At 43.5% G+C, this 20,953-nt stretch overlaps 1 protein-coding gene across 6 annotated transcripts in view; it reads right to left on the reverse strand.

The window, feature by feature from the left end:
• Positions 1-20,953, reverse strand: part of SLC5A11 (solute carrier family 5 member 11) — an 81,096-nt gene that overhangs the window by 15,377 nt on the left and 44,766 nt on the right. For all 6 annotated transcript variants that reach the window (XM_047779138.1, XM_047779143.1, XM_047779142.1 and 3 more), the window contains 2 exons: positions 19,123-19,328; positions 2,143-2,278 (listed from right to left, as the gene is read on the reverse strand). In XM_047779138.1, the coding sequence (XP_047635094.1) occupies positions 2,143-2,278; positions 19,123-19,328 (342 nt within the window). The remainder of the gene's footprint in view (positions 1-2,142; positions 2,279-19,122; positions 19,329-20,953) is intronic.

The following is a 20,953-nucleotide window of genomic DNA, read 5'->3' on the forward strand; positions in this document are numbered from 1 at the left end:
TTATTATGGTCATTTTTACAAGTAAGAAACAAAAGCCAAGGGAAATTAAGTGATGTATCCAAAGCTAGTGAGTGGCAGGGCCAAGATGCAGGCAAGACATTTCAGATCAGAGTCCATATCCATAACCATCACAAACCACTGCCAAACTCTTCAGACAGGGACTGGCCCTCAGCACAATGCATGTTGGTTGTTTTAAGCTACTTGTTCAGAGGTCATGGCTCAGGGGTTAACGAACCTGACTAGTATCCATGAGAACGTGGGTTTGATCCCTGGCATTGCTCAGTGGGTTAAGGACCCGGCATTGCCATGAGCTGTGGTATAGGGTGCAGACACGGCTCAGATCCTGCGTTGCTGTGGTGTAGGCTGGCAGCTAAAGCTCTGATTCGACCCCTAGCCTGGGAACCTCCAAATGCTGCGATCAAGGCTCTAAAAAGACCAAAAAAAAAAAAAAAAGGCACTTTCTCTTTTCATATGTCATCTTACCCCATAGCTGTATATTTTCCATCAAGTCATCATCAAACCCAGATCCCAGTTCTTACGCTCATCAGGGATGTTTCAAGCCTTGGGCCCCTTCCCTGGAAACAGGACCAACATCCACCAGGACTGGAGAAGAACAAGCCCAGCCTCTATCTCCACAGACAGCACCACCTAATTCATACTGTTCTAAATTATTTTGACAGGAGTTCCCGTCGTGGCTCAGTGGTTAATGAATCCGACCAGAAACCATGAGGTTGCGGGTTCGATCCCTGGCTTTGCTCAGTGGATTAAGGATCTGGCGTTGCCATGAGCTGTGGTGTAGGTCGCAGACTTGGCTCAGATCCCGCGTTGCTGTGGTTCTGGTGTAGACCGTCAGCTGCAGCTCCAAATTCGACCCCTGGCCTGGGAACCTCCATATGCCGCAGGCATGGCCCTAGAAAACACACACACACACACACACACACACACACACACTATTTTGACAAAACTTCTGGACCAATTAACTAACCATTCCCTCCCACTCTTTCTTTACCTCTGCACAACAGCACATAGAATAAGGCACAGAGGGCCAAGCAGTCTGCCCCTTGGTATAAGCACCTTGGTATAAGTACCATGCGCTAGACGACAGCCCCACTGGAGCTCCATACAGCAGCCTTGGTAGAAAGGGATTGCGCTCGCTGAAGCAACGAGGAGCTTTCTTCCATACAGATAACCAGCTCCTGACATCACAGTGACTCCCTCCAACATCCCCCACGGCCAGTCCTGTTTCACCCCCATGCTGCCAACCTCATCCCTCTACCAATTTAAAAAAAAAAAAAGCTAAGGCAAATACTCTAGAGGTTTTGATATCACTGATTTTGTTAAACATACCCCCCCAAGGAGTTCCCTTGTGGCTCATTTGGTTAAGGACCTGGCCTTGTCACAGCTGTGGCATGGGTTTGATCCCTGTCCCAGGAACTTCTGCATGCCATGGTGCAGCCAAAGGAAAAAAAATTACCCCTAAAGGGTTCTCTGGGACCACATTGCCAAAATACTGGGTTTATATACATGAGATTTCAGGGAACATAATATTTTAGCTTAGTGTGTGGTATATATATATATTTATATATATCATATATATATATGATATTTCTCTTTTTTTGGTGTCTTTTTGCCATTTCTTGGGCCGCTCCCGTGGCATATGGAGGTTCCCAGACTAGGGGTCCAACCGGAGCTGTAGCTGCCAGCCCACGCCAGAGCCACAGCAACGCGGGATCTGAGCCACGTCTGTGACCTACACCACAGCTCATGGCAACACCAGATCCCTAACCCACTGCACAAGGCCAGGGTTCAACCCTGCATCCTCATGGTTCCTAGTCAGATTCCTTAACCACTGCGCCACGATGGGAACTCCTATATATGATATTTCTATTTCATTGAGGCAAGCAAGGCTCCTGATTTGCCTCTGCATTCGATTTGGTCTGGGACTTCTATAGGATGTTCCCACTGAACCCGTGATGGGGGACAGCATAGAGTCCATAGAGTCCTGGGTGGAGACGCCTCAGTCGAATCGCCAGGAAGGGACTCCAGCTGCATTCATGTGGGGCCGTCAGTAATATGATCAGAACGCTTCACAGGGTCTGAGGCTCACAGACACCCCACCTCCCCTCCCCAATGTCTTCTTACCTGGAAAGAGGACACGGCTGACCATGCCAGGGAACACCATGATGAAAAGGGGCAGCACCTTCAGGTAAGCGGCCATCAGAGAGCCTCCTTTGGCATGGGACAGGTTCTTAGCAGCCAGCGTCCGCTGGACAATCACCTGGAAAACAGAGGGGCGGCTGGAAGTTGCGATGGCTTTTTCTTAAGATGTGCACAGCTCCTTGGTAGGCACAGCAGACTCAGAAGGTTGGTTTGCCTGGCTTCTCATTAAGGGAGCATCTTACCTATTCTCTCTCTCTCTCTTTTTTTTTTTTTTTTATCTTTTCTAGGGCCGCACCTGCAGCATATGGAGGTTCCCAGGCTAGGGGTCGAATCAGAGCTGTAGCCGCCAGCCTACACCACAGCCACAGCAACGCGGGATCTGAGTTGTGTCTGTGGCGGATCCTTAACCCACGGAGCAAGGCCAGGGATCGAACCCACGACCTCATGGTTCCTAGTCGGATTTGTTAACCACGGAGCCACGATGGGAACTCCCAACATCTCACCTATTCTCAATCCTTGCGGTCCAGTGGTCCAGTGGGGGTAGCTATGCCAAGGCAGAGAAAGCAAGAGCAGAACGGAGGATAGCAGAGAAATGCAGATACTCCGGTCTTTGTTAGGAGTGATGAGTTAAGAGATATGGCTACTGAAGAGACTGGCAGGTCTGAGCCTGTGGTTACTGCAGATACACACCTAGGTCTTATCCTGGCCCCTTCTCTCTGTTGAGTGGGGTAAGGTAGGTATGGCAAGATTTATCCATGCAATATTTATTCATGGTTGCCAGAAACAGAGGGTAGAGGTGGGCACAATGGAGGAAAGGGGTCCAAAAGTACAAATTTCCATTTATCAAATAAATAAGACCTAGGAATGTAATGTACAGCATAATGGCAATAGTTAATATGGAGGTTCTCAGGCTAGGGGTTGAATTGGGGCGACAGCTGCTGGCTTATGCCACAACCACAACAGTGCCAGATCTGAGCCGTGGGAACTCCCTGGATTGCATAGTTTTAAGTTGCTAAGAGAACAGGTCTTTTTTTTTTTTTTTTTTCTTTAATGGCCACACCCACAGCTTGTGAAGTTTCTGGGCCAGGGGTTGAATCCGAGCTGCAGCTGTGACCTACATGGCAGCTGCAGCAACACTGGATCCTTTAACCCATTGCACCAGGCCGGGGATCGAACCTGTGCCTCCACAGCAACCCAAACCACTGCAGTTGGGTTCTTAAGCCATTGTGCCATAGTGGGAACTCAAGAACAGATCTTTTTTAAATTTAATTTTTATTTTATATTGGAGTATAGTTGATTTACAATGCGTGTTAGTTTCAGGTGCACAGCAAAGTGATTCAGTTATACATATATCCATTCTTTTTCAGATTCTTCTCCCTTGTAGGTTATTATAGAATGTTGAGTAGAACAGGTCTTGAAAGGTCTCATCACACATAAAAAAAATTCTCATCACAAGGAAAAACAAAACAAAACTGGACATTCCCATTGTGGTTCAATTATAACTAGCCCAACTAGTATCCATGAGGATGTGGGTTCAATCCCTGGCCTCACTCAGTGGGTTAAGGACATGGCGTAGCTGTGAGCTGTGGTGTGGGTCGCAGACACAGCTCGGATCCTGCATTGATGTGGCTGTGGTGTAGGCCAGCAGCTGTAGCTCTGATTCGACCCCTAGCCAGGGAACTTCCATATGCTACAGGTGTGGCCCTAAAATGCAAACAAAAACAAATAAAAAGAAAGAAAGAAAACAAGAAAAAACTGTAACCATGTATGGTAATGATATTAACTACATTTATTTTGGTGATTATTTAGCAATATATACAAACTTTGAATTTTTTTAAAAAGATTTATCCATACAAAGGGAATAACTTGTTCGTGAGTGTTTTCTAAGAGACTAGTTCCCACAAATTCTGCTCCAGCCTTCAGAGTGAATCTGCAAAGACTCAGAACTTTCTTTACTAATCTTGGTAATTTACTAGAGCTTTTACAAGTTGGTTCAGTGAACCACTGACAAGAGTAACATGTCCTATCATGACCGTCATGATGCTACGTTGAGTAGGACAAAGTTGAAATTCTTCCCATTAAAAAAAAATACATGTTGTAAGGAGTTCCTATGAGGACGTGGGTTTGATTCCTGGCCTTGCTCAGTGGGTTAAGGATCCAGCATTGCTGTGAGCTATGGTGTGGGTCTCAGACACAGCTTGGATCCTGTGTTGCTGTGGCTTGGTTGTAGACTGGCAGCTACAGCTCCAATTCGACCCCTGGCCTGGGAACTTCCATATGCCCTGGGTGGGACCCTAAAAAACAAAAAGAGGAGTTCCCATTGTGGCACAGCAGAAAAGAAGCCGACTAGGAACCATGAGGCTGAGGGTTCGATCCCTAGCCTTGCTCAGTGGGTTAAGGATCCAGCATTGCCGTGAGCTGTGGCGTAGGTTGCAGATGCGGCTTGGATCTGGCATGGCTGTGGTCGTGGTGCAGGCCGGCAGCTGTAGCTCTGATTCAACCCCCTAGCCAGGGAACTTCCATATGCTGCGAGTGCGGCCCTAAAAAGCAAAAACAAACAAACAAAAAGAGAAAGAAAGAAAAGAAAGGAGGGAGAGAAGGAAAGAAGGAAGGAAGGAGAGAAAGAAAGAAGAAAGAAAGAAAGAAAGAAAGAAAGAAAGAAAGAAAGAAAGAAAGAAAGAAAGAAAGAGAAAGAAAGAAAAAAGAAAAGAAAAAATAGAAAAGATGGAGTTCCCACCATGGCTCAGTGGTTAACGCATCCGACTAGGAACCATGAGGTTTCGGGTTCGATCCCTGGCCTTGCTCAGTGGGTTAAGGATCTGGCGTTGCAGATCTGGGCTGTGGTGTGGGGTGTAGACGAGGCTTAGATGCAGCATTGCTGTGGCTGTGGTGTAGACCGGCAGCTACAGCTCTGATTTGACCCCTAGCCTGGGAACCTCCATATGCCGTGGGAGCGGCCCTAGAAAAGGCAAAAAGACAAAAAAAAAAGAAAAAATAGAAAAGAAAAGAATGGGTGATGTCAAAGGAAACCAGAATAAGTGCCAGGAGTTTCTGAAGGCTGGTTCAACTTCCTGTAGTTTGTATTCCACACTTTTCCATAGCTAGTTTAAGTCGGCCTTTTTTTTTTTGGTCACCTGCAACCAAGTGTACCGTCCACCTGCACACATTATTGTTATCTGTGTGGAGGCTCTAAGTGAAAGGCTCTAAAATGTGGAATGGGCTCATTTGAGGAAAGGCAGGGGACCAGTGAAGCTCTCTTTAGCCACAGCTGGGAAGTTAACTGTCCTTGCCTAGAAGCTGATTTAACTGTGACCTGTCATTTCTCGGGAATTCTAACATAAACCTCTTGGGTTTTCTAGAACTCTTAAGAATGTAGTAGTTAAATATGAGGATATCGGTGTCTACAGAATACTTTTTTTTTTGGGGGGGTCATTTTTGGCTGCCCTGTGGCATATAGAGCTCCCAAGCCAGGGATCAGATCGGAGCCACAGTTGAAACCTAAGCCACGACTGAGGCAATGCCAGATCCCTAACCTAATGTGCCGGGCCAGGGATTGAACCTGCATCCCAGCAGCTCCCAAGACGCCACCGATCCCATTGCACCACAGTGGGAGCTCCTATTGAATACTTTTATTGCTTCATGAATGTGCCAAAATAAGCATGCATAGGTCATCAATCCTCGTTGGTCCATCTGGAAGCAGGGAGGGAAGTATTTATAGCTTCAGAAAACCATGCCTTCCTTTTTTTCTTTCGTGTGTGTGTGTGTGTGTGTGTGTGTGTGTGTGTGTGTCTTTTTAGAGCCAAACCCATGGCATATGGTAGTTCCCGGGCTAGGGGTCAGATTGGAGCTGCAGCTGCTGGCCTATGCCACAGCCCCAGCAACTTGGGATCCGAATCACAGCTGCGATTTACACCACAGCTCGTGGCAATGCTGGATCCTTAACCCACTGAGAAAGGCCAGGGATCGAACCCCCACATCCTCAAGGATTCTAGCTGGGTTCATTACCACTGAGCCATGTTGGGAACTCCCAACCACACCCTTTCTACTGGAGAGCCAAAGCTGTGACTGAAAAGAATTTTGGCTTTTTAATATTTTTAGGGCTGCACCTGCAGCATATGGAAGTTCCCAGGCTAAGGGTCTAATCAGGAGCTGCAGCTGCAGCCTATGTCACAGCTACAACAGCAGAGGCTTAAGCCACTGATCGAGGCCAGGGATCGAGCCCCCATCCTCACAGACACTATGTCGGGTTCTTAACTCACTGAGCCACAAGGGAGACTCCAGAATGCTGTTTTTTTCTTCCCTTGAAGTGGAGCCTCCAGATGCAAATTTAAGAGGCAGGTGAGTAAGGTTTCAGAGCGTTGTGCTGCTCAAAACTCCACAAGCCCAGGGAGGAGGGTGTCACCCTGTGCAATAAGTCCCAGGCCAATAATGGAGCATAGCTCATAGGAAAGGTATAAAAGTGAATGGAATTAACATTCCATTAGGACGCGCTTCGATCAGTTACTCGTAAATGTCTAACATCAATAAACGTTTGTGTCATTACAATCATCGATTGTGACTTGCCTCTTCTGTCTCTGCTTGTTTAGGGAAGATCTGGAACAAGCTCTCCGTCAGTGAGCACTGAATGCAGCTTTGCCCTTCTGTTCTTGGAAATGACCTCCGTCCAGAGCTGGCAAAGATATGCAGCCCCAGCACAGTGAACTAACACAGTCTTTGGACTTGATAGACTCCAGCTCAGAAACAGCAAGACCAAAAGTCATGGGGCCCAAGGAGGACTTGGATTTCTTTCTTCCTTTTTTTTTTTTTTTTTTTGTCTTTTTAACTATTTCTTTGGGCCGCTCCCGTGGCATATGGAGGTTCCCAGGCTAGGGGTCTAATCGGAGCTGTAGCCACTGGCCTACGCCAGAGCCACAGCAACGCGGGATCCGAGCCACGTCTGCAACCTACACCACAGCTCACAGCAACGCCGGATCGTTAACCCACTGAGCAAGGGCAGGGATTGAACCCTCCACCTCATGGTTCCTAGTCGGATTCATTAACCACTGCGCCACGACGGGAGCTCCAGGACTTGGATTTCTGAGCTCTCACGCCCTGTCTGGCATTGAGAAGATCGAGTCATTCTGGACTAAGTCCCCAGGCTCTTGAGCACTGAGAGGTAGGTTGGAAGGGGGCTTCAAGGGGTGCACACTGGAAGCCCAGCTAGTAAGGGTTTGAGGCATCTTAAGGAAATATTTCTACAGAGTAATAAACATAAGCTGGTAAGCTGTGTCAAGAACAACAGCACTTTTTTTTTTTGGTCTTTTTGCCTTTAATGGGGCTGCACCTGCGGCATATGGAGGTTCCCAGGCTAGCGGTTGACTCAGAACTGTAGCCACTGGCCTACACCAGAGCCACAGCAACACGGGATCCGAGCCGCGTCTGCAACCTACACCACAGCTCACGGCAACCCCGGGTCCTTAACCCACTGAGCAAGGGACGGAACCTGCAACCTCATGGTTCCTAGTCAGATTCATTAACCACTGTGCCATGAAGGGAACTCCAAGAGCAACAGCATTAAAAAAAAAAAAAAAAAAAAAAGCAGGAGTTCCTATTGTGGCTCAGCAGAAACGAATCTGACTAGCATCCCTGAAGATGCAGGTTTGATCCCTGGTCTGGCTCAGTGGGTTAAGGAGCCAGTACTGCCGTGAGCTGCAGTGTAGGTTGCAGACACGTCTCAGATCTGGAGTTGCTGTGGCTGTGGTGTAGGATGGCAGCTACAGCTCTGATTCGACCCCTAGCCTGAAAACCTCCATGTGTCATGGGTGTGGTCCAAAAAAAAAAAAAGAGCAGTAGCATAAACCGTATCAAAAATGTAAATGTTTTTAACAGTTTATTAAATGTCCCTTTTATTGTCCCTGCAATAAAAGGACTATGACCAAATTCCTCATGCTTCCCTTTTTTGCAATTAGTAACCCCGCTAATGAAGAAACAGGTGTCACAAGGTTATGCCACCTGAACTTGATTCCAAGAATGCTAAGGTTAGAGCCCAGGCTGTTAGCTTCTCTCTGAAAGGTCTCCCAGGGTCTCTCCAGCTCAAGATTTGCTGAGGAAGAGGAGGGGTGCTCTCTCTTAAAGGGGCAGTACCTACACCTTGCATCCATCTCTGCCTTGGTTTTTAGCTCTTCGCTTGGAGGAATTTTGACTCATGGGGAGACCTAGGAGTCACTCTCTGCAATGTCTCCTGCATCAATTTATCCAACTCCACGATCATTAATTTAAAGTCTTATCAGCCCTGACTATGAAATACAGCTTCCAAAATGGCATGCAGATCTCTGATCTTTAAAGTAACCGGGCTGTTCTCAAAGGAGGGAAATTGACAGGTCACACTTATCACAACCTGTTGTCAGCAATCTGCAGACATTTTTTTCTTCTTTGCCAGATCTGTTTCTTTTTTGATTCAGAGTTTCCTCACAGTGCACAGTTTATTATATGTAATTACCTAGAATATGTCACTACATCCAAAAGTAAGGTGGCTTTTTAAAAACTCACTGGAGAGAGATGGGATTAAGATGGTGGAATAGAAGGACCAGAGCTCAACTTCTCTCCTAAAAACAACAAAATTCACAACTAAAGGCTGAACAATCTTCAACCAATTAGACCGGAAACCTTCAAAAAGATATCCTGCTCTAGAAGACAAAGAGGAGGCCACATCAAGAGGTAGGAGGGCGATTATGCGATATTAGCAACCCCATACCTCCCAGGTGGGAATCCCCATGGACTGGAAACTAACTGGTTGACAGAGACTCACCTATAGGAGTGAGAGTTCTGAGCCCCACATCAAACTCCCATGTGTGGGGATCTGGCACTGGGAGAAAGAGCCCCTGGAGCATCTGGCATTGAAGGCCAGTAGGGCTTGTGGGCAGGAGCTCCATGGGACTGGGGGAAATGGAGACCCCATTCTTAAAAGGCGCACAAAGACTTTCACGTGCACTGGGTCCCAAGGCAAAGCAAAGTCTCCATAGGGATCTGGGTCAAACCTGACTGCAGTTCTTGGAGGACATCCTGGGAAAACAGGGGTGAATGTGGCTTGTTGTGAGGGAAGGACACTGGAAGCAAAGCTCTCTGGAATATCCAGCAGTGGGCCTTTCTCTGGAGGTGGCCATTTTGGGAAAATATGGCCCCACCCATCAGCGCTGAGAAGCCTCAGGGCAAAAAACAACCCAGGTGGGGGCACAGCCCTGCCCCTCAGTAAGCAGGCTGCCTAAAGACCCCCCAGGCACACAGCCACCTGTAATCCCATACAGAGACAAAGCCCCACCCACCAGAGGGATTACAATCAGCTCCACCTACCAGTGGGCAGGCATCAGCCCCTCCCATCAGGAAGCCCACAGCAAGCCCCCCTACCAACTTCAGCCACAAGGGGGGCAGACACAAGAAGTAAGAGAGACTACAACTCTATTATCTGTAAAAAGGTCACCACACTAAAAACCTATAAAAATGAAAAGACAAAGAATTATAACTCAGATGAGGGAGAAAGAAAAACCCCCAGAAAATCAGCTAAGTGATCAGGAAATACTCAGCCTCCAGGAAAAAGACTTTAGACTGTTAATGTTGAAGATGATGCAAGACATTAGAAATAAACTGGAGGATAACTTACAGGAAACACTGAGCAAAGAGATACAAGATATAAAACGTAAACAAGAAGAGATGCAAAATACAATAACTGAAATAAAAAAAAATTCACTAGAAGCAGCCAACAGCAGAATACAGGAGGCAGAAGAAGGAATAAGCGAGGTGGAGGACAGATTAGTGGAAATTATGGATGTGGAACAGAAAAGAGAAAAAAGACTGAAAACAAATGAAGAGAGTCTCAGAGAACTCTGGGACAACGTTAAACACACCAACATCCCTATTATAGGGGTGCCAGAAGGAGAAGAGAGAGAGAAGGGACAGAAAAAATATTCCAAGAGATAATAGACAAAAACTTCCCTAACATGGGAAAGGAACCACTCATTCAAATCCAGGAAGCACAATGTGCCATATAAAATAAACCCAAGGAGGAATACACCAAGACACATATTAATCAAACTGACCAAAATTAAAGACAAAGAGAAAATCTTGAAAGCAGCTAGGGAAAAGAAACAAATAACATACAAGGGAACCCTGATCAGGTTATCGGCAGATTTTTCATCAGAAACTCTGCAGGCCAGAAGGGAGTAGCATGATATACTTAATGTGATAAAAGGAAAAACCCTCCAACCAAGATTACTTTACCCAGCAAGGCTCTCATTCAGATTTGAAAGAGAAATCAAAAGCTTCACAGATAAGCAAAAGCTAAGAGAATTCAGCAACATTAAACCAGCTTTACAACAAATACTAAAGGAACTTCTCTAAGCAGAAAAGAAAAGGGGACAACCAGAGACAAAAATACCACAAATGACAAGGCTCACCAGTTAAGGTATATATACAGTAAAGTTACAAAATCATCCACACGCAATTATGCCACCAAAATCAGAAATCATGAGAAGAGGAGGGTACAAATGCAGGACACTGGAGATGCACTTGCAATTGAGAGACCAACAACTTAAAACAATCTCATATATATAGAGAGAGTCATATCAAAACTTCAGAATATCTGCAAACCAAAAATCTGCAATTGATACACAAATAAGAAAAATCAACTCAAATACAACACTAAAGATAGTCATCAAACCAGAAGAGGAGAGAACAAGAGAAGAAGGGAAGAAAAAAGAGCAACAAAAACAAATCCAAAGCAATTAATAAAATGGCAATAAGAACATAAATATCAATAATTACCTTAAATGTTAATGGACTAAACGCTCCAACCAAAAGACATAGACTGGCTGAATGGATACAAAAACAAGATCCATATGTAAGCTGTCTTCAAGAGATCCACTTCACTTCTAGGGACACATACAAATTGAAAGTGAGAGGATGGAAGAAAATATTTCATGCAAACGGGGATCAAAAGCAAGCTGGAGTAGAAATAATCATAACAGACAAAATAGACTTTAAAATGAAGAATATTTTAAGGGACAAAGAAGGTCATTACATAATGATCAAAGGATCAATCCAAGAAGAAGATATAACAATTTTAAATATCTACACACCCAACATAGGTTCACCACAATATATAAGGCAACTGTTAACAACCTTAAAAGGACAAATCGACAATAACACAATCATATTGGGGAACTTTAACACCCCACTTGCAGAAATGGACAGATCATCCAGACAGAAAATCAATAAGGAAACACAGGCCCTGAATGAAGCATTAGACCAGGTGGACATAATAGATATTTATAGGACGTTCCATCCAAAAGCAGCAGAATACATATTCTTCTCAAGTGCACATGGAACATTCTCTAAGATTGATCACATCCTGGGCTACAAATCAAACCTCAGTAACTTTGAGAAAAATGAAATCATATTAAGCATCTTTTCCGACCACAACGCTATATGACTGGAAATCAACAACAAGAAAAAAACTGCAGGAGTTCCCATCGTGGTGCAGTGGTTAACGAATCCGACTAGGAACCATGAGGTTGTGGGTTTGCCCTTGCTCAGTGGGTTAACGATCCGGTGTTGCCGTGAGCTGTGGTGTAGGTTGCAGACGCGGGCTCGGATCCCGCATGGCTGTGGCTCTGGCGTAGGCTGGTGGCTACAGCTCCGATTCGATCCCTAGCCTGGGAACCTCCATATGCCTCGGGAGTGGCCCAAGAAATAGCAAAAAGACAAAAAAAAGAAAAAAGAAAAAAACTGCAAAAAACGCAAACACGTGGAGACTAAACAACATGCTACTAAACAACAAATGGATCACTGAAGATATCAAAGAGGAAATTAAAAAATACCTAAAAGCAAGTGACAACAAAGATACGACACTCCCAAACCTATGGGATGTAGCAAAAGCCATTCTAAGAGGAAAGTTTATAGCAATACAAGCCCACCTCAGGAAACAAGAAAAAGCTCAAAGAAACAAGGCTAACTTTACATCTAAATCAGCTCGAGAGAGAAGAACAGACAAGACCCAAAGTTAGCAGAAGGAAAGAAATCATAAAGATCAGAGCAGAAATCAATGAAATAGATATGAAGAAAACCATAGGAAAGATCAATGAAATGAAAAGATGCTTCTCAGAAAAGATCAACAAAATTGATAAACTCTTTGCTAAACTTAAGAAAAAAAGAGAGAAGACTCAAATCAATAAAATTAGAAATGAAAAATGAGAAGTAACAACGGACATCACAGAAATACAAAGGATCCTAAGAGACTACTATATGCAACCCTATGCCAATAAAATGGAAAACCTAGAAGAAATGGACAAATTCTTAAAAAGATACACTCTTCCAAGACTAAACCAAGAGGAAATAGAAAAGATGAACGGACCCATCACAAGAACTGAAATTGAAATTGTGATTAAAAAACTTCCATGGAGTTCCCGTCATGGCGCAGTGGTTAACGAATCCAACTAGGAACCATGAGGTTGCGGGTTCAATCCCTGCCCTTGCTCAGTGGGTTAAGGATCCAGCATTGCCGTGAGCTGTGGTATAGGTCGCAGACACGGCTTGGATGCTGCGTTGCTGTGACTCTGGCGTAGGCTGACAGCTACAGCTCTAATTAGACCCCTAGCCTGGGAACCTCCATATATGCCATGGGAGCGGCCCTAGAAAAGGCAAAAAAGACAAAAAAATAAAAAATAAAAAAAATTAAAAATTAAAAACTTCCAGCAAACAAAAGTCGAGGACCAGATGGCTTCACAGGCTAATTCTATCAAACATTTAGAGAAGAGCTACTACCTATCCTTCTGAAACTATTCCAAAAAATTGCAGAGGAAGGGATACTCCCAAACTCATTCTACGAGGCCACCATCACCCTGATACCAAAAGCAGACAAAGATACCACATGAAAAAGAAAACTACAGGCCAATTTCACTGATGAACATAGATGCAGAAATCCTCCAAAATACTAGCAAACCAACAATACATTAAAAGGATTGTACATCATGATCAAGTGGGATTTATCCCAGGGATCCAAGAGTTCTTCAAAGCTGCAAATCCATCAGTGTGATACACCACATTAACAAACTGAAGAATAAAAACCATGTGATCCTCTCGATAGATGCAGAAAAAGCCTTTGACAAAATCCAACACCCATTTCTGGTAAAAACCCTTCAGAAAGTGGGCATAGAGGGAACCTACCTCAACATGATAAAGGCCATATATGACAAACCCACAGCAAACATCATTCTCAGTGGTGAAAAGCTGAAAGAATTCCCGCTGAGATCAGGAACAAGACAAGCATGTCCGCTCTTGCCACTACTCTTCAACATGGTTTTGGAAGTCCTAGCCACAGCAATCAGAGAAGTAAAAGAGATAAAAAGAATCCAAATTGGAAAGGAAGAAGTAAAACTATCGCTATTTGCAGATGACATGATACTCTACCTAGAGAATCCTAAAGACTCTACCAGAAAACTGTTAGAGCTCATTCATGAATTTGGCAAAGTCTCAGGATACAAAATTAATACACAGAAATCAATGGCATTTCTATATACTAACAATGAAAGATCAGAAAGAGAAATTAGGGAAGCAATCCCGTTTACTATCGCATCCAAAGGAATAAAATATCTAGGAGTAAACCTACCTAAAGAGACAAAAGACCTGTACTCTGAAAACTATAAGACACTGATGAAAGAAATCAAAGATGACACAAATAGATGGAAAGACATACCATGCTTGTGGATTGGAAGAGTTAGTATTATCAAAATGACTATACTACCTAAGGCAATCTACAGAGTCAATGCAATCCCTATCGAATTACCAAGGACATTTTTCACAGAATGAGAACAAAATATTTTAAAGTTTGTTTGGAAGCACAAAAGACCCAGAATAGCCAAAGACATCCTGAAAAAGAAAAATAGAGCTGGAGGAATCAGGCTCGCCAACTTCAGACTATACTACAAAGCAACAATCATCAAAACCATATGGTACTGGCACAAAGACAGACATATAGGTCAGTGGAACAGGATAGAAAGCCCAGAATTCAACCCACACACCTACGGCCAACTAATCTAAGACAAAGGAGGCAAGACCATACAATGGCGAAAAGACATCCTGTTCAATAAGTGGTGCTGGGAAAACTGGACAGCCACATGGAAAAGAATGAAATGAGAACACTCCCTAACACCATACACAAAAATAAACTCCAAATGGATTAAAGACCTAGATATAAGACCAGACACTATCAAACTCTTAGAGGAAAACATAGGCCAAACACTCTCTGACATAAATGACAGCAACATCTTCTCAGATCCACCTCTTAGAGTACTGACAATAAAAGCAAAAATAAACAAACAGGACCTAGTTAAACCTAAAAGTTTCTGCACAGCAAAGGAAACCCTAAAAACAAAACGAAAAGACAACCCACAGAACGGGAGAAAATCTTTGCAAATGAATCGACTGACAAAGCATTAATCTCCAAAATTTATAAACACCATCTGCAGTTCAATACCCAAAAAACAAACAACCCCATCAAAAAATGGGCAGAAGATCTAAACAGACAGTTCTCCAAAGAAAACATACAGATGGCCAAAAACACATGAAAAGATGTTCAACATCTTTCATTCTTAGAGAAATGCAAATCAAAACCACTATGAGGTACCACCTTACACCAGCCAGAATGGCCATCATCAAAAAGTCTATAAATAATAAGTGCTGGAGAGGGTGTGGAGAAAAAGGAACCCTAGTACACTGTTGGTGGGATTGTAAATTGGTGCAACCACTGTGGAAAACAGTATGGAGATGACTCAGAAAACTAAACATAGAATTACCATTCGGTCCAGCAATCCCACTCCTGGGCATCTATCCAGAGAAAACCATGACTTGAAAAGACACATGTACTCTGATGTTCATTGCAACACTCTTTTCAATAGCCAAGACATGGAAACAACTTAAATGTCCATCGACAGAGGAGTGGATCAAGAAGATGTGGTACATATACACAATGGAATAGTACTCAGTCATTAAAAGGAACGAAATACCAGCATTTTTAGCAACATGGATGGACCTAGAAACTAGCATGCTAAGTGAAGTCAGCCATACAATGAGACACCAACATCCAATGCTTTCACTGACATGTGGAATCTGAAAAAAGGACAGACAGAACTTCTTTGCAGAACAGATACTGACTCACAGACCTTGAAAAACTTATGGTCTCTGGAGGAGACAGTTTGGGGGTTGGGGGGATGTGCTGGGGTTGTGGGAATGAAATCCTATAAAATTGGATTGTGATGATCATTGTACAACTATAAATGTAATAAATTCATTGAATAATAAAAAAAGATTAAAAAGCAATAATAATAAAAATAAAAACTCACTGGAGAAAACATCTTGTTTGACTCTAAAAACATAATGCAAAATGTAGGCTTAAAATGTAGGCTTAAAATGTAATGAATTTTGTTTTTGATTTTGCTGAGCAAGTGAATAAACAAGCAAACACATGAGCAAACAAATATGGAAATCCTGAGACCCTTTAATAATTAGTGTGAACAATGTGATATGCTTCTAATTTTTGCTGATTTGATTCCAGGGATTTAGAGTAAAATGTATAGGAAGGGGGGCAGTTCCTGTAGAGAAATAGAGAAAATTTCAGTCAAGGGGGAGCAGAGATTTATGGTCAAGGAAATTCCTCTAAGAGTGTTATTAATAAATAATGATGTGATATATATGTAACTGCATATATAATAATTTAAGGCATAAAAATGTAGTGCTTATATTATACAAATGTACTAGAGCTAAGTTGAAAGTTCAAAAATGGAAAATTGGTTTAATTATAGTTTATACAAACAATGGACTCTCTGCAGCCATTAGCAGATGATAGAGATAAACTTGTTGACATAGAATAATGCCTATGAACTTGGAGAATAGACTTGTGGTTGCCAAGGGGGAGGAGGAGGGAGAGGGATAGACTGGGAATTGGAGGTTAATAGACGCAAACTATTGCCTTTGGAATGGATAAGCCATGAGATCCTGCTGTATAGCACTGGGAACTGTATCTAGTCACTTATGATGGAGCCTGATGGAGGATAATGTGAAAAAAAGAGTGTATATGTGTATGTGTGACTGGGTCACCTTGCTGTATAGGAGAAAATTGACAGAACACTGCAAACAAGCTATAATGGAAAAAATAAAAATCATTTAGAATGAAAAAAAAAGAATAATGCCTATGATATATTGAGCTTTTAAAAAGTAAAAAAGGAATGGGAGGTCCTGTCGTGGCGCAGTGGTTAACGAATCCGACTAGGAACCATGAGGTTGCAGCTTCGATCCCTGGCCTTGTTCAGTGGGTTAAGGACTCTGCGTTGCTGTGAGCTGGGGTGTAGGTCGCAGATGTGGCTCAGATCCCGTGTTGCTGTGGCTTTGGCGTCGGCTGGCAGCTACAGCTCCGATTAGACCCCTAGCCTGGGAACTTCCATATGCCATGGAAGCGGTCCAAGAAATGCCAAAAAGACAATAAATAAATAAATAAAATAAAAATAACATTCTAAAAAAAGAAAAAAGTAAAAAAGGAAGAAAAAAGGGGGATAAAAGAGCAGATTAAAACAATGTGTATTTTATCATCAAATTTGGCTTTAATATATTCTATTTCTACCTATGTTTATTTTGATAGAGAAAAAAATTAGAAATATAGTCATTCAAGGTTTAAAAAAAATAAAGTAATGGAAAAAACCATTTCAACAGGTGATCTATTCATTGGGCTTGAAATCTGAGAAAGAATAAACAGGTGTGCAATGAAATGGTCCCCCATCTATCCTGGTGCACAGGTAACCGCTCTTCTTAGTTTTATGTACATCCATCCAGAGGTTCTTTTTTTTTTCTTTTCTTTTCTTTTTTTTTTTTTTTTGGCTTTTTGCCATTTCTTGGGCCACTCCCGAGACTTATGGAGGTTCCCAGGCTAGGAGTCGAATCGAAGCTGTAGCTGCCAGCCGACGCCAGAGCCACAGCAACTCGGGATCCAAGCTGTGTCTGCAACCTACACCACAGCTCACGGCAACGCTGGATCGTTAACCCACTGAGCAAGGGCAGAGACCGAACCCTCAACTTCATGATTCCTAGTCGGATTCGTTAACCACTGCGCCACGACGGGAACTCCCCAGAGGTTCTTTATGCATAAACAAGCACGTGCAAACATTGATTCTATGCCCACCCCCCCATTTTAGCATAAAAGAGCTTATTATACACACCTCAGTGCTTCTGTTTCTCTAACTTTTTTCACAGCAGTTATGTATTGGCTTTAAGGGCTTTGCTTTGGTGATTCCCCCTGCCCAAAACATTGTTCCCCCAACAACTTACTCTCTCTCCTCTTTTGAAGCCTTGGCTCAAGGGTCACTTCTCAATCACAGCAAATTCAAAATCAAAAAATGTTTCAAAATCAAAATTAAAAAAATTCAAAATGAAATTCAAAATTTAAAAAAAATCCAACTCAAAAATCCCTGAAAAGTCAGTGTCACCTCTTCTATAAAATAATCCCTGGCCCTTTGCACCCAACACCTAAGTTTGTCAAATCAGTCTCCACCCATCTTCCTTCTAATTGGCCGTGTATGACAATTTCCTTCATTTTGAGGCCTGCTTCTCCAGTGGCCAAGTTCCTCCAGGAAAGACAGTGTGTCTTGCAAACACATGGCACCTAATACATGGTGTACTCTGGCTGAATAAATGACTCTATGGTGTTTTTTTGTTTGTTTGTTTGTTTGTTTGTTTGTTTTTGGCTGCACCAGCAGCATGAGGAAGTTCCCATGCAACAGTTGTAACCAGAGCTACAGCAGTGACAATGCTGGATCCTTAACCTGCTGTGCCATAGGTGAGCCCCAAAAGATGGTGAGCTCCCCAAGGGCCAAGAGCCCTGTCTGATTTGTTTACTTGTGATTTCCCAGTGGCTGGTCCATAGCAGATGCCCAGTGAGCATTTGTGGGGAAAATAATATCCCTATTAGTTTTAACCTCCATTTAAAATGTATCACCTCTTTTGCTTGCTGGATCTTTCCAGGCAGTCAGCAGGTGCATCAAGCTTTCCCCTTTGCAAAGAAGAGAAATAGATTTCCCCATGGCAATCCCAGCAGCTTGGGATTTGCCATGACATGAGCAAGAATAAGAAGTACGTTGAACTGTTGGTGGGAACATAAACTGGTACAACCACCTTGGAAAATAGTATGCTGGTATTTCAGAAAACTAAATATAGAACTATCATAGGATCCAGCAATCCCACTCCTGGGCATATATCTGCACCAAACATTCATTTAAAGAGATATATGCATCTCTATGTTCACTGCAGCACTATTCACAATAGTCAAGACATAGAAACAACCTAAATGTCCATCAAGAGGTGAATGGATTAAGAATATGTGGTACATATACACAATGGAATACTACTCAGCTGTAAAAAAGACAATAATGCCATTTTTAGCAACATGGATGCAACTAGAGATTCTCAGACTAAGTGAAGTGTCAAAAAGAGAAATATACCATATGATATCACTTATATGTAGAATCTAAAATATGGTCAACATGATGCTAGCTGCAAAACAGAAACAGATCACGGACATGGAGAGCTGACTTGTGGTTGCCGGGGCCGGGGGGGCAGTGATGGATGGGGAGTTTTGGGTTGGTGGATGCAAACTGTTACATTTGGAATAGATGGGCAGCACAGGGACCTGTGTATGCCTGGGTCACTAGAAATTGCAGAAACATTATAAATCAACTAAATGTTAATAATAAAAAGGTGCCAAAAAAAAAGAAGTAAGCTGACATGTAGAGCCCTGGAGAGAAAGGACTTATCAAGGATGGTTGGGGGAAAATGCAAATAGGGGAAGAGAGAGAGGGAGAGGGAAAAAAAAAAAAAGCAAAAACAGCCTCCAGACAATCATGGAAGAAAGGGTTTTGGAGGCTGGTTGCTCAACCAGGGGTCCTGTACCTGATCCGTGCACCAGTACCAGAGGGACGGAATGGACATTCCAAAGAGGATTCCGGGCCATGGGAGATCAGACGTCAGTGGGTCTCGGAAAATATGGAAGGCATCTTCCCGGGGCAGCCCGCAGCTGCTGTTCCCACTCCGGTTGCTAGCCAGGGCCAAGAAGTATTTCTCCTTCAGGCCTTCCATCCCACCAACAGCAGCAAAACCTGGAATTCAGAGGAAGCCCAAGTTGGCCAGGAATTCCAGCTGATCCACAGCAAGTAATAAGGGGATGGTTGGACATGGGTATCCAAGAATGTTAGTTGCCTTAAAGGGTCTTCATTTTTTTTTTTTTTAATGCGTTTGGTAATGATCTTGGAATGTGTCTCAGAACCATATTTCTTTTTTTTTTCTTTCTTTCTTTTTTTTTTTTTTTGGTCTTTTTGGCATTTCTTGGGCTGCTCCCGCGGCATATGGAGGTTCCCAGGCTAGGGGTCTAATCGGAGCCGTAGCCACCAGCCCACACCAGAGCCACAGCAACGCAGGATCCGAGCCGCATCTGCAACCTACACCACAGCTCACGGCAACGCCGGATCGTTAACCCACTGAGCAAGGGCAGGGATCGAACCCGCAACCTCATGGTTCCCAGTCGGATTCGTTAACCACTGCGCCACGACGGGAACTCTCCAGAACCATATTTCTAAATACCTAACACAAGAGTTCCCATCGTGGCTCAGTGGTTAAGGAATCTGACTAGGAACCATGAGGTTGCGGGTTCGATCCCTGAGCTCCCTCAGTGGGTTGGGGATCCAGCGTTGCCATGAGCTGTGGTGTAGGTTGCAGATGCGGCTCTGATCCCGCATTGCTGTGGCTCTGGCATAGACTGGCAGCTACAGCTCCGATTAGACCCCTAGCCTGGGAACCTCCATATGCTGCGGGAGTGGCCCAAGAAACGGCAAAAAGACCAAAAAAAAAAAAAAAAACAAGAAAAAAACCCGAAAAACCTAACACAAAATACATATACTGTAAAGGAAGCCAATTATGCTGAAAGGTACTCGTTGAAACAAAATCTCTGACCAGGTAATTTATTTATTTGCTTCATTAAATAGTAAGACCCAGCAGTGGGTCTGATAACAAGTTAAAGTAATTAAATGACACCATAGGTCAGCAGTAACAGTAAAAATATTGGGATGAAAACATGGGGCATGTGTTTTGGTAACCAAGTCACAGCTATTTCTAATACTCCTGTGGTTTGTAACTTACACTAATAATTGAAAAGGAGTTCCTGTCCTGATGCAGCAGAAACGAATCCGACTAGGAACCATGAGGTTGAGGGTTTGATCCCTACCCTTGCTCAGTGGGTTAAGGATCTGGTGTTGCCATGAGCTGTGGTGTAGGTCGCAGACCCGGCTCAGATCTGGCATTGCTATGGCTGTGGTGTAGGCTGGCAGCAACAGCTCCGATTCGACCCCTAGCCTGGGAACCTCCAGGCGCAGCAGGTGTGGCCCTAAAAAAAAAAATTGAAAAATGCTAAATTTTTGAGTGGATAAGCAATGAGATCTTGCTGTATAGTACAGAGAACTATATCTAGTCACTTTCAATGAACACGATGGAGGAGAATGTGACAAAAAGAATGTATATTTATATATATACATAAGACCAGGTCACTTTGCTGTACAGCAGAAATTGACAGAACATTGTAAATCAACTATAATAGAAAAAGACGTGGGATCCGAGCCGCGTCTGCAACGTACACCACAGCTCATGGCAATGCCGGATCCTTCACCCACTGAGCAAGGCCAGGGATCGAACCTGCAACCTCATGGTTCCAAGTTGGATTCGTTAACCCACT

Source organism: Phacochoerus africanus, chromosome 5 (assembly GCF_016906955.1).
Source record: "Phacochoerus africanus isolate WHEZ1 chromosome 5, ROS_Pafr_v1, whole genome shotgun sequence".
NCBI lineage: Eukaryota > Metazoa > Chordata > Mammalia > Artiodactyla > Suidae > Phacochoerus > Phacochoerus africanus.